The sequence below is a fragment of the Castanea sativa genome, chromosome 9 (assembly GCF_040712315.1).
Source record: "Castanea sativa cultivar Marrone di Chiusa Pesio chromosome 9, ASM4071231v1".
Lineage (NCBI taxonomy): Eukaryota > Viridiplantae > Streptophyta > Magnoliopsida > Fagales > Fagaceae > Castanea > Castanea sativa.
Window position 1 is genome coordinate 6,674,876 of NC_134021.1, and position 14,097 is coordinate 6,688,972.

Genomic DNA, 14,097 nt, shown 5'->3' on the forward strand with positions numbered 1-14,097 from the left:
ATTATTCTCTATTAAAATTGTTGTCTTAGCCAATTTTCTTTCTTTAAATTACTAAACTGAAGCTACCAAGGCTTGGAGGGTTGACATTGACAATCCACCTCTACAAATTAGTTATACTGGTCCTCCATTCTAGCCCATTCTCATCTAGATTGGGCTAGGTTGTTTGCTTCACTCTCTACAAAAATATTTCTTTAATGGATAATATATTTAGAAGAACATTTTGAAAATCATTTGATCTCCTTATCCCAACTTACTCACATGCTGGCTTTTGAGCTTTTAACAAAAACATATCATTCCTTTTGTAAGGTTTCTTGGATTTTTTGTGGTTCCATCAATTTTTATTCCCATATATAAACATAGAGTAAAGTAGGAAATACACCACTGTAAATTTCTTTTTTAAAAAAATCTTCTCCCCTCTTCCCATGTGTGTATTAAAAAATACTTAGTATTCTAAAAATAAAAAGTAGGAAATTAATTAATTTAATTCATTTTCAAGTCCATGTACATAACAAAGGTGCAAAAAATGAAGATTAACAAACTTCATTTGAATCATTCGCACATCTTTGGTATCATGATCACCTCACAAGTATAAGTGTTTGTAAAGTGTAAAAAGTAAGAGCCGTGATTCAGGTCTTTAGGAGGAAACTTCACACGCATATACATTTAGATTATGTTAGACTAGAATTTCTATCTTATATAAATTAATAAAAACAATTCATATTAATAGAGTAAATTTCACCTAGAAAATCTCAAAAAAAGAAAATCTTAGAGTGAAAAGAGGAGTTGACACTTTTTTTTTATAGAAATAATTACAGCATGCTGCTAACCTCACAACTCGAACCCTTTCCTCTCTAGACCCCTAAACACTTTGTACTTGGTTATAAATGACCAATTTATACCACCCACATGTCAAATAGGTCCATCATTGTGGTTTCCGTGGGTGTATATATGATCACCTCTAACTTTTTACTCTCATATGCCACCTATAGTTCTATACTCTCTTCTTCTCAACTCCAAAAAAAAAAAAAAAGTAGTTCTGTACTCTCCCCTGGGCATGCTCTCAATGAATGCTATTTATTGTTTTGAATGTGAAGCAAATGTATTTAATGTTTTTTCTAATGTATGCCCTCAATTTAAAATTAAAAAAAAAACAGAAAATATATCTTTTTAATTTATGACCTGTTTTCATAAATAAAATTTTTGTTTCATACAATTATTTAAAATTACAAAAAAAAAATATTAATGATTTTCTGCATAAAAATAAAATAATAGAAAAAATTTTCATCTAAACAAACAACCAGAAAAGAAAAAAAGGAAAATTATGTGAATTAAAAAGAGAGATCCTTATTCCTTCCTTCCTTCCCACGAGCATTTTATTTTATTAGCTTGAGAATAAAAATTGTCCCGTACATTTAAAAAAAAAAAAATTGAAACGGTACCAAACGACACCTTACTTATTATAGCGAAAAAACAATTAAACAGATCGATATGCCGTACAAATATCTAATCTAGCAGCAGCTATAGCCTCTACCAGATCTTTCTCTCTTTTCATTCACATCACTCATCGCTTATATCATATATCATATATCATATATCATTGGGAAATTGAATCTCACCGTTGACGCTTTATTTTTTAGGGTTTCTCTCTCTCTCACAACATTCTTCTTCGTACGGCTACCAACACTGACACACATCACAAATCTCATCATTATCTCTGCTCTCCTTCTCCAAGGTTTTTCATTCTCTCAACTCTCTATCTCTCTGTTTGGTGTTTTTTTTTTTTAAATTCTGGGATTTGTTTATTTACTTTGGTTTGTTTGAATTTATGTATTTATATAAACGTAGATGGCTGGGAGAGACGAGAATCGCATATTCGTAGGAGGGTTAGCTTGGGAGACCACTGAGAAACAGCTTGAAGATGCTTTTACTCGCTATGGCAAAATTCTTGAATCTTTGGTATGTTTATGCTTCTCATTCCTCTCTCTCTCTCTCTCTCTCTCTCTCTCTCTTTTAATATAATTATTGTTTTTCTATGGAATCTGGGTTTTTGTATAATTACAGTTTTACCTTTTTTGCAAGCTCAATTTGAATTTTTTTGTGTGGATAATTTTTGTTTGTGGTATATATGGTAGTGGTTGGTGATATTAGAGCTAGATTTGGATTATAGTTAACTGAATTTAGGGTTTTTTTCTATAAAAGGTCCTTTTATTTAGTGTGTAAATTGTAATTCCAATTTTAAGATTATTTTGCTTCATGGGAGCTTTTGAACTCTTTAAGACCAAATTTCAGGCACTTTTTAATTGTGGGTGCTTGTTGTCACAAAGATTAACATGTTTATTCTTTGTTGCTTTCAACCCAAGAAGTATGGACGCTGTACCCATGTCGTACCCACTGTGTCATGTTATAATTTTTCAGCTCATATTGTACCCGTACCAGTATCCGTGTCTGTGCTTCCTAGCTTTCAACAGATATAAATTTTATTAGGTTTAACTAATACATTCTCTTGTCAGAGAGTTAAACTGGCCATCTTAGGAACATTTGTATAATTTGCTTTTTTTCATGGATTGGAATAACATTGCATTGTGTTGCGGATCCGATCATATGTTGTTTTATGTTGGGTCCACTAGAAAGAGTAAGAGTGCAAACTGTTGGTTGTTATGTTTTGCCAAGGATAGGAAAAAGGCAGAAACCATTTGGTTTGTTAATAGTTCACAATTCTTTCCTTACAGATACATGCCAGATAGCATATGTGATCTGAGTAGTGTAGTGAAGGCTTTTCTAGTAAGTGGCTTCTACATGTACTGATAGAGTCGACCCTCAAGTTGGTGTGACCATAGCTAGTATTACATGTTTGATTAATTAGTTCTTCAAAAGATCTATCAGACTATGATGGAGTCAATAATTTGATTAATAAATGTCTGATTCTTTATTTAGGGTGTCATTATTCTTTTGAGATAGGATTTCCGTACATATACCTATGTATCTAGGTTTATCCTTCATCCTTACTAGTTACTATAGTTTTGATAGAAGATTACTTGAATTTAATAACATAATGAAGCCAACCCTGTTTGTTAGAATAGCTTTCATTGAGTCTCTGTATAAAATCAATTAGAAAAAGTTTTGAACTTTACATGTAATCACAAACACCTGTGTATTAGATGATTCATAGCCATGTATTGTAGAAATCATAATGAATTAGCGTATTGGTCTGTATCGTTTGGCACTCAATATAATAATATGTTTGGAATGATGGTCTGATGAGCCGGGATTGGTGGTTTTTCATGGCGTGGCCGTGGATGGTGTTGATGGTATTAGCCAGGTGTTATTAGTCCTTTGGACAGAGGTTTCCCTAGTTCAGCAAGAGGTAATGGCAGCCTCAAGTGTTGATGAACATTGATATGGTGTCCTTGCTCTAGCAATCTTCGTAGATGGGTAACAAGCAAACACTTGGAGTGAGAGCCTAATAAGTAATGATACCCTGGAAAAAGATTTTTTAGGACCCTTGAAATCATCCCTGCTCATTAATAATATGGTCAAACAAACTTATTGCCCTAGTTTGTGTTCTGTGGTGTGCTATGAGTCCTTAATCATAATGTTCAACTACCTTGAATTTTACATTAGGCTAGATTGGATCTGTTTTTGTTGCCTGCATTGTTTGTTAATAGTGACATTTTATTGTTGTCATATTTTCATTTTTATAACAAATACAAGACATTGATTTGAATAGGTTATCTTTTTTGATAAATATTATTACATTAGTGATGACAAAATGATACTAATTGATTATATCCTAAGTGTGTAATAAATTTGTCTTTCAATGTGTATATATATATATATTACTGATAAAAAAGTGTATATTTATATATATTTTTAATATAAATTTTGTAAACTCTTCATGTATCTTGCAAACATGATATGATACACGATACTGGATAAATCGATTCACAAGATGAATCTATGTTTTGATAATATGGATGTGACCTCCAGCTGAGGCACTGTAATATTTTTACTTATAGAGCTAAGTCAGCTAACCCTTGAGTTAGTGTGACCTCCTATCTAAAGCATTGTGACAAATTTGTTTCACCACAAATACACCATTTTATAATTAAAAGGAGGAAGAAAATGGAGAAACCATATTAGCTTTTTTTTTAATTAAAAATTTTTCGGATCCATAATACCTGTTTACATTAAGTAATGATTTAATCCTTTTTTTTGGGGGGGGGGGGGGGGCAGCTTGAAGATTATGTTGTGATTTGAAGCATAGGCATGGCATGGCATGGGAGGGATTTTGCTTGGGGAGTTAGATTATATACGATTTTGATCTTTAGTGCATAGGGTGAACTTATTGCTGTATTGACGGTCATAGGTTCTTTTTTTTTTTTTGATACAGACGGTCATAGGTTCTAATACTGTGTTTATAGCCGATATTATCTGGTGGCAGTTGTAATAATAAATGTTCTAGATTTGAAACTTTTGATACCTGGTTTGATTCTTGTGTCTTAATGTCGGGGGGGGGGGGGGGGGTGGGGAGCTTGAAGATTATGTTGTGATTTGAAGCATAGGCATGGCAGGGCATGGGAGGGATTTTGCTTGGGGAGTTAGATTATATATGATTTTGATCTTTAGTGCATAGGGTGAACTTATTGCTGTAGTGACAGTCATAGGTTCTAATACTGTGTTTATAGCTGATATTATCTGGTGGCAGTTGTAATAATAAACGTTCTAGATTTGAATCTTTTGATACCTAGTTTGATTCTTGTGTCTTAATTGCATATTGTTGGTATATAATAATGGTGAACAATGAGCAGGTGATGCTGCATTTGTTATCAATATCAGTGATTCAGTATATATCAATCTAAATTCACCTTGAATGAAGTTCTTGTTAGTTTTTTTCTTTTTCTTTTTTTCTTTTTTAAGTAGATAATCTTTTTGTTATTAATTGTGTATTTCTGGATGATTCTTGTGATTGAAATGCTGACAAAGTTTGTGCTGTGAAGAGCCTCAAGAATACTCAAACAACTCTCTTATGAACCATTTTGCTGTTGGACTGGACATTACTAGACATGGGGTGGATCTGTTCAAATGTCATAATTGGACTAATGTTTGATGTCTGTGTAGGTCATGGTGGACAGGGATACCGGTCGTCCTCGTGGATTTGGATTCATTACCTTTGCTGATCGTCGAGCTATGGATGAGGCTATTAGGGATATGGATGGCCGGGAGTTAGATGGTCAGGTCATCTCAGTTAACAAGGCAAAACCAAAATTGGGTGGTCAAGGTCCAGGTTATGACTATGATAGGGACCATATGTCTGGTGGTAGGGACAGTTACAGGGGTGGAGACAGATCTGCAGGGCGTACTGATTGCTTCAAGTGTGGCCGTCCAGGACATTTTGCCCGTGAATGTCCTTCAGATGATGGTGGTAGAGGTGGCCGGGTCTCGTCACATTCAAGCTTTGGTGGAGCTGGTGGCCATGGAGATCGCTTTGGGGCAGACCGTTTTGATGACCGTTATGATGGGGGGCGCTATGGAGACAGGGACCGTGTGGATGGCAGAGATGACAGGTACGGGAACCGTGATCGATATAGCCATGAAAGATACCCACCTGGTGGTGATCGCTTTGCAGGTGAGAGGTATATGGATCGGGCACCTCAAAATGGGTATGGCAAAGACAAAGGTTATGACAGGGATGGAGGCCTAAGAGGTGTTGGTGACAGGTATGGAAGTGGACGTCCAGGCCGTTTTGACAGGGGAAGCTATAGGGACAGGCTTGGTCCTTACGATCGTCCTAGAGGGAGTGGTCGTCCAGCTTACGATCGGTACTGAGACAGATTCTGTTTTTAATTACCAGTGATTTTCTGTTTACACCAGCTACTCAGGTTTTCTGATTCGAATCCATGTGATGGGGGCAGTTTGTAGTTGTGAGATTGATGGATGCTACCTTAAATAGTTCTCTTGCTTGCTTCTTGCTTTTAAGTAATTTCAGGATATGAGATTTTAATGAATGTATGGAAGTCATCATCTATGGCTATTATCAGGTTCGGCTCTTCTCATGTCTTCTACGCTTCATTAGTCTCCATTTCAAGGCCCTAAACTAATTTGAAGTGAAAATTGATCTAGCTCCACTTCCTACAAACTAGAGATGGAATATGAATTCCAAACTCTCAGTTGCACAATGAGTTGGAGACTGTAATTGAAAGGTCAGGATCCATGACTGAATTGAATTAAGATGCAAAGGAATGGAAGGAATTATAGAGGTACAGTAGTGAGCTAATTTACAATTTGGCAGAAGTAATTTGAAAAGAGACTATTGCTTTTGAGTGGCAGCATCAACAGGACAGTAGTGGCAGTAACAGCTTTTTCCAACTTGATTTCTGCGGTGATGCCACTTCAATTGATGTCATCTAACTGCCAGTTTCTTTTGCTTCCTTTCTGAATTTCTTGTAGATATCACCTTTGTAAAATTTTCTCGTCCGAAGCACCAAAACAAATGAGACAAGACACCCTAACAATGTTACTACAATGATTACTATAAAAGCCAATTTATAACACTTCACTCCATTGCAATTCACCACTTGCCCTGCTCTTCTTGTGAGACCCAGAGCATCCATCTGCTTCAAAGCTTCTTTGTCATATAAATGGCCCGCCACTTTCACATTAAATATGTAGGACCCAACTGGGCTCGAAATGCACCCAATATGGTACAAAGTAGAGTAGTGTTTAAGGCCTAATATTTCTGAAATGATTGCACTCGATACTGGTAATTGCGCTCCAAGGCAGAATCCAATAATCACTGAAGCAGAGAGAATTGGGGACAGCAAGGGCGATGAGAACATGGCCAACACAGGAGAAAAAGAATTATCATAGTGAGCATTAGAGGACGAGGAAACTTGTACTTTTCCCACAAGATTTCAGAAACATAGCCCGCAACAACTCGTCCAAGGTAATTCCATATGCTCACAAGTGAGATAAAGGTTGGGATGCTATGGCTATGACTTGGATAGCCTAATGACTTTCTAATCTGACCTAAATTGTCGATGACGGTTAATGCCCCTCCGATGCCACAAGTCGTTGCAACGAGTAGAATTAACATGTCAATGCTGAAAATTGCTTGTAGTATGGTAAAGTCTTCACCTCTGTCCGGTGGCTTGAATATATTGTTCATGCAAGAAACCACATACCTCTCTGAAGTTGCTGGTGCATCTTCAATAACCATTTCCAATTGGGAAGGATTATTGGGGCTCTGATCTTTTATTTTCCAGAGCTTTAGTTCTTCCTTTATGACAATCACAAGTGGAAGGAAAAGCAATATTAAAACGATAGAAGCACTTCCAGCATACTCAATTCTTGTAAAACTGAGCTTATTCTGTAAAATAATTATAACCAAGAGAGATCCAGCAAGACCAAGTGACATGTATAGGAAATTATAGAAAACTTTGACCTCACTTGGTTGTTGAACAATTTTCATGACCCGGATTGTTGGAAGAAAAACCAAGCAAATGATGGCTGGACGCAAAGCAATTAGCAGGATGACAGCCTTCGAGTTGTCTCAATAAAAAGCATGGTAGAGTTGTGTGATAATAGCACCACTTAGACCACTAAACCCTTTGAGGAGGCCTAAGACACTGCCACAGCTCTCAGGGAAGTTGTTAACACAGGTGATTAATGCTCCAGTATTAGGAAATGACTGTGAATTAGCACCAATAAATGTATAGAGACACATTTGCCATACATGGAGTTTGGCAATGTGACCCGTGACTGTGAGCCATATGATGAAATAGCTTAAGAAATTCATGATTGCGCCAATGGAGAGAACCACCAGTGGTGGAACAACCTCGTAGATTAGCCCCGACAAGATCCCAAGATTGCCACCCAAATCCTTTAAGTACCAAGCAAATTGAGGGTGGTTTGATCATAGCCCAAGGTTGATTTAATGTCGTTGGAGTATAAACCAAACATGTAAGATGTTCCTGCCACACACATGATCAAGAGTGATGCAAATACCATGAACCATCGGCCTAAAAGCACTTCAAGCTGAAGCCCCTTATGTCTTTCCAAACACCACCATTACAAGTTCTACTACAGAACCCACCCTCCATTTTTTTTCTTTCAAGTTCTAACTCTTTTACACACTAGTGAGACTTAACCATGCCATACATACGTATGGAGCTAGTTTGTATTGTTATCAAGGGCTAGACTTACTTGTCCTATCTCGTTGGAGAGCAATCAAGCTCTTGTTATTTATAGTTTGAGGTTATTGTAATGCACAAACAATTTATTGCATTACAAAATAAAAATGTCAAGCATCGATACCCAACATGGACGCTAATAATATAGTTTCCATTTGATACATATGATCTTGATAGCGATACATTTTTGAACAATTCAACTTGTTGACAGTAAAGAGGAGCAATCAATGTGAGTCAAAATGTTTATCATATTACTTTAGCACAATCTGATTATTCTTTACAGAAAAATAAAAAGTTTTGGAGTTCATCAGAAAATCAGAAATTCATATTGTTGAAAGATAAGATATACACTACAATTTAAGAAATGAAATAGTTTTTTATGAAATAATTATTACAACATTTTTTATATTTATTTTGGAAAGAAATTCATTTTGTATAGAGTTTTTAGTGTATTTTTGTGTTAGAAATAAATATTATTATTTTTGAATAAAGCTTGTAGTGTACCTTTATTTTAGAACCCAATTCTCCCACTAGTCTTATGTGTGTGTGTGTGTGTGTGTGTGTTTTAGAACCTAACTTGTCAATTAGATGGTCAAACTAATGTTATTTTATTTCTAACACAAGGTTATAATTGTAAGTGCACAATTGTACCTGGACTCAAAGACAATTATGGGCTCAGGCCCAATGAGTCTTAGACAATAAAATTTGTAGAGTGTGGACTTGAAATCTAAGTTAGAGGTACTGAGAACTTGATAACAGGCTAAGGTGTGCAAACACTTGTAAATAATAAATGATAATTGCAAATGGACCTCCTCGGACGTGAGCCGAGGACCACGTCTATATTATTTTTCTTTCTTTCTTAAAGATTACAATTCTTAATTTCTTTCTTGGTTACTGACTCCTCTCCCTTTTTCTTTGGCCTTCACCCTCCTTAAATACTTCTTCTCCTAATGCTTTATCCACGTGTTGCTCAAATCCCCTCCCCTCTAGATATTTCTTCTCTTAGTGTCTTTAAATACTAACCAAAAGTTTCAGTTCTATTGTTCAGGGGCCACTTCCCCATTAATGCGGCTAGGGAGGTAGGTGCAGAGTTTTTAATGTGGAAGTGGCTGCCTTTGCTCATGATATTTTTCTAGCACTGGTGTATCTAAAAGGTTCAGAGTTTCCCCCTCTTAACCAACAGTCTTTCCGGAATTCTACCTTGACCTTCGTAGTGAATCTCCGAGTTCTCTTGGGTCTGTCCGAGGAGAAACTCACCCTCGGATGTGTCCTCAGACCCTCGGCATATGGGCTAATTTGCAGTACTAACAAGTTCTTTAATTTAAGAGCAGGTCGACCCTCCTTGCTAGAGTCCAAAGGCCCAAATGCCTGCTTGGGTTCCTTTACTCCCTACAATAGCCCCTAAAAACTTTATTTTTCAACATCCGAGGAGAAAAATAGGGTTTTGATCCAACGAGATTTTACCCTGCACGTTTTGTAAATAACTACGCGTGTGGGGATCGTTTCGTGTTCCAGAGGATGCCACTTGGCGGTTTCAATTTCAAAAACGCGCGCATTTATGACCATAAGTTACACATTGTCCCCCACGTTCATCGGTGAGATGAGCATCTAACGGCCCTTGTTACCCCCTGAAAATGTGGGCAGGATGAATGCAATTTCGAGGCCGCTTCCTGCACGTCGTGACGCTTTGGAAACATGCGCCTTCATTTATTTCTTCAGAGGCTAATCCCATAAAAACATCAGTAGTTGCCTTTTCTCTGCAGAAATCTGTGGAAACTCGCACAACCTCAAACTCGTAAGTTCCTACCTTTTCTTTAACCCATTCTCCTCGGATCCTGTCCTCGGCTCCCATTTTAACCATTCTCCCTCTTAAAACTCAGTTTTTCGTTCCTTTCTAATGGGAAAATTTAAGTGTTTAGTTGATACCGCCGCTGGGATGGAAGGTTTTAGAGCCAAATATCACATTCCTAGCGACGTAGGTTTAAGATACTGTCTGGCGGAAGTCGTGGCTGGGTTTAGGAAAACGGGAGAGGTTATCATTCCCATGATTGCCTTCATAGAAGGTGGGATGACCCTCCCTATGAGAAGCGTGACTAGGGAATACCTCCGCAACCACCAGTTGTGTCCCGACCAGTGCGCTCCCAAAGTCTTTAGAGTCTTAGGAAGTGTCGATGCTCTAAACGAGCAGATGGGTCTAAACCTTATCTAGCATGACGTCGCTTTTATGTACGAATGCCACGAACTCACTAGGGTAGGCTATTATATCAAATCCCGCTCTAGCGTAGTTAGGTTGATCTCCTGTCTGCCCAAGTCCAATAAAGGCATGAAGGATGACTACCTCATCGCCTCAGGCAACTGGCACGATAGCCCCCACTACCCAGTCGAATGAGGAGATCCAGGTGTGACTCCTTAGGATCTAACTTCCCACCCTGTAGCTCCATATAACATCTTAAAATGTGCATTTGCATTTACTTAAGCGTCTAACTTTAGTTTATTACATGTCCTACAAATCTGACCATGTTTGTTTGTTTTGGTGTTTTTCTTTGCAGATAAAGAACACGTGCGCCCTCGCTTGAGCCACTGCAATGTCGCGGATTTGAACCGAGTGCTACGCTCAGAGGTGTTCGTGAGTGAAGACTTACAACTTAAGGCAGCTCATTTGATATTAGGGTACGACCCTATCTCCTCAGACTTCCAGGAGATCGAGAACGCCATCATTGCGGGTGACCGGAGGCAAAGAAGGATTCACGTAGCCAGACTGCACTTCTTAGCCGACCACGACCTTCCTGACGACCCCCACACAATATTGTATACACAGCCCATCGCAGCAATCCCCCTCACCACGCACTCTCAGGCAACAGTCGTCCCAGAGGAGCAAATGTCTTTGTCGAACACGTTGGACGAAGAGATAAATAAGTTTTAACTTGAGGACGTCCAAAGGCCTCGTGGAAGCCCATTTGTCGTCCGTTCCGGCGAGGAAGAGGAAGCCGTCGAGACCTTTGGGATAGCCGGTCTAGTGATAGCACGTCTAGACGACAGTTTTGTTAAAGAGGACATGGATGTGCTTAAGGACCTCCTGACAACAAGAGGCGAGAGAGTTGCTAAAAAGGGGGCGAGGGGATCTCAAGCTCCCCCTACCTTGCCACCACCCCCTCCTCCATCCGACCCCAAGCCTCCTACTGATGATCCGAAGAAGAAAAGGAAGGTGGAGGCCGAGGGGGCTGGTGGCGAGAAGCAGAAGAAGCTAAAACAACAGCCACCACCGGCTCAGCAGCAAAAATTGGATAAGGGCAAGGGACGTGCCCGTTCAGTTGAGAGCGGGGAGATCAGAGACATGGCCGAGGTGCGCCGAGCACCAGCTATGTGGTCTCCCGAACTGAGACTGGATGGAGCACCAATTCCCCTCCAGTCTAACATTAGGGCGTTTCAACAAGGCTATGCCCTCCACCTGGCCGAGGTGTTGAAACGTCATCTTCTGCTGCCCAAGGACATGGAAGCCTTGGAAAAGATGAGCCAGCCTCAACTGTTCGTTTCTTTAAAAAGGGATTTAGCTCTAGTAAGTTCCACCTCGCACTTATGCTCTAGTTTCATTTGTAAGCACTTTACCGCATTTAACCCTCTGAAATTTTTCGCAGGCCATCCAAGAAGTTTTTGCTGCCGAGAAGTTCGTGGAGGATTCTCGGAAGCTAGCTGGAATGGAGCAGGAGATGCGGCAGGAGACAGAAAAGTCCCTAAGCCAAGCTCTAGCAGAAAATAGGAGACTTACATCGCAGCTGGCCGATCTAAAAAGAGAAAAGGATGGTGCCGAGGCCAGCTTAAAGACGATGAAGAACTAAGTTGAGGGGCAACGTAAGCTTCTTCATCAAAAGGACGATGAGCTCTCCCAAGCCCAACAGGAATGCTCTGACTTAGAGAAAGAGCTTATGAAAATGAAGGAGGAAGCTCACACTCACAAGCACTCATTCGAGGCCTCAAAGCAGGCCAGCTACCAGGAGGGAATGACTGCAACACAAGACCTGTTGACAAAAGCTTTTGCTGCCTTGTGCCAAGAATATTGTCAACAAGTTTGGGAAGAGGCCTTAAATGCAACAGAGGTTCCCCAAGCTTCTGAGCTGAGGAAGCCCGAGAATGTTTGATTTCCCATAGAAATATAGGAGATAGAAGGCACTCCTGTGGTTGCCTCTCCTGCTCCTCCTCCTGTGGTGCCAGAACTCGTTCCTGATCCTACAGAACCTGAAGGTTCCCATAAAGAGAAGGACGGGTGTGAAGTTGCCAAGAAGGAGCAAAGCCTGAATATAGAGCCCATCCTTCCTCTAACAAAAAAAGGAAAACAAGTTTTGTCTGCCTTTGAGTTGGAGTTGAAGAGCACCAAAATTGGCAGCACTTCCCTTCAAGACCCCCCGCCCAAAACTTAGGGCCTAGCATAGGACTTTTTCTATACTTTTCAGTTTTTTTATAGAATGATGTACTCTGCTTATAATTAATGAAGAACAATGTTTATTCAACTTTCATTCAAGTTATATTTATTTTACTTTATACTTTTTGTTCTTGTCATGAAAGTCATCCCTATTACGTAGCTAAAGAAAGAACAGAATAAGTAAGTCTAACTCCAACAGACAAACAATTATAACTTCTAAACAGCCATATGCACACTTGCTTTGCAGAGTGAATCATTCAAGAACCCAACAAAAACTAACTTAGTTTGGATATTATACATTGCCTTTGTAATCTGAGGTATCACTTTTAGTAGGATGTAAGGTCCGAGGACCATTCTTTACAAAAATTTGTTTAACACTTAAAGACATAGAACTTAAGATCCAAGTTAACGAATGGTAAGATACTGATTTCCACAAAGTGTGTGATAAGAATAACAACAGTGACTAAGGTTCTATTTAACACATAATAAGATATCAATTTCCACAAGGTTTGTGGTCCGAGGACCATACTTAACCAAACTTCTGTTTGACACTTAAGAATAGTAACTTCAAATGTTAATTTTCCCAAAGTAGGAGGTCCAAGGACCCGGCATAACTAAGGTTCTATTTAACAAATGACAAGATATCAATTTCCACAAGATTTGTGGTCCGAGGACCATACTTAACCAAGTTTCTGTTTGACACTTAAGAATAGTAACTTCAAATGTTAATTTTCCCAAAGTAGGAGGTCCGAGGACCCGACATAACTAAGGTTCTATTTAACAAATGACAAGATATCAATTTCCACAAGGTTTATGGTCCGAGGACCATACTTAACCAAGTTTCTGTTTGACACTTAAGAATAGTAACTTCAAATGTTAATTTTCCCAAAGTAGGAGATCTGAGGACCCGGCATAACTAAGGTTCTGTTTAACAAATGACAAGATATCAATTTTCACAAGGTTTGTGGTCCAAGGACCATACTTAACCAAGTTTCTGTTTGACACTTAAGAATAGTAACTTCAAATGTTAATTTTTCCAAAGTAGGAGGTTCGAGGACCTGGCATAACTAAGGTTCTGTTTAACAAATGACAAGATATCAATTTCCACAAGGTTTGTGGTCCGAGGACCATACTTAACCAAGCTTCTGCTTGACACTTAAGAATAGTAACTTCAAATGTTAATTTTCCCAAAGTAGGAGGTCCGAGGACCCGGCATAACTAAGGTTATGTTTAACAAATAACAAGATATCAATTTCCACAAGGTTTATGGTCCGAGGACCATACTTAACCAAGTTTCTGTTTGACACTTAAGAATAGTAACTTCAAATGTTAATTTTCCCAAAGTAGGAGGTCCGAGGACCCGGCATAACTAAGGTTCTGTTTAACAAATGACAAAATATCAATTTTCACAAGGTTTTTGGTCCGAGGACCATACTTAACCAAGCTTCTGTTTGACACTTAAGAATAGTAACTTCAAATGTTAATTTTTCC

At 38.7% G+C, this 14,097-nt stretch overlaps 1 protein-coding gene and 1 pseudogene across 1 annotated transcript; one reads left to right on the forward strand and one right to left on the reverse strand.

Annotated features, from left to right (window-relative positions):
• The first annotated feature begins 1,459 nt into the window (after positions 1-1,459).
• LOC142610573 (glycine-rich RNA-binding protein RZ1C-like) lies at positions 1,460-6,037 on the forward strand. The gene is made up of 3 exons (XM_075782415.1): positions 1,460-1,732; positions 1,846-1,956; positions 5,119-6,037. The coding sequence occupies exons 2-3, from the start codon at positions 1,846-1,848 to the stop codon at positions 5,824-5,826; spliced, it is 819 nt and encodes a 272-aa protein (XP_075638530.1). The 5' UTR covers positions 1,460-1,732; the 3' UTR covers positions 5,827-6,037.
• A 367-nt stretch (positions 6,038-6,404) lies between these two features.
• On the reverse strand, positions 6,405-10,630 carry LOC142608666 (protein NUCLEAR FUSION DEFECTIVE 4-like; annotated as a pseudogene).
• Between the last annotated feature and the right edge of the window lie 3,467 nt (positions 10,631-14,097).

What these genes read in the sequence shown, in the direction of transcription:
- LOC142610573 (XM_075782415.1), top strand. Translation starts at nt 1,846, where the DNA reads ATGGCTGGGAGAGACGAGAATCGCATATTCGTAGGAGGGTTAGCTTGG. An exon ending in GCAAAATTCTTGAATCTTTG is followed by an intron (nt 1,957 to 5,118) that starts GTATGTTTATGC and finishes ATGTCTGTGTAG; the next exon opens with GTCATGGTGGACAGGGATAC.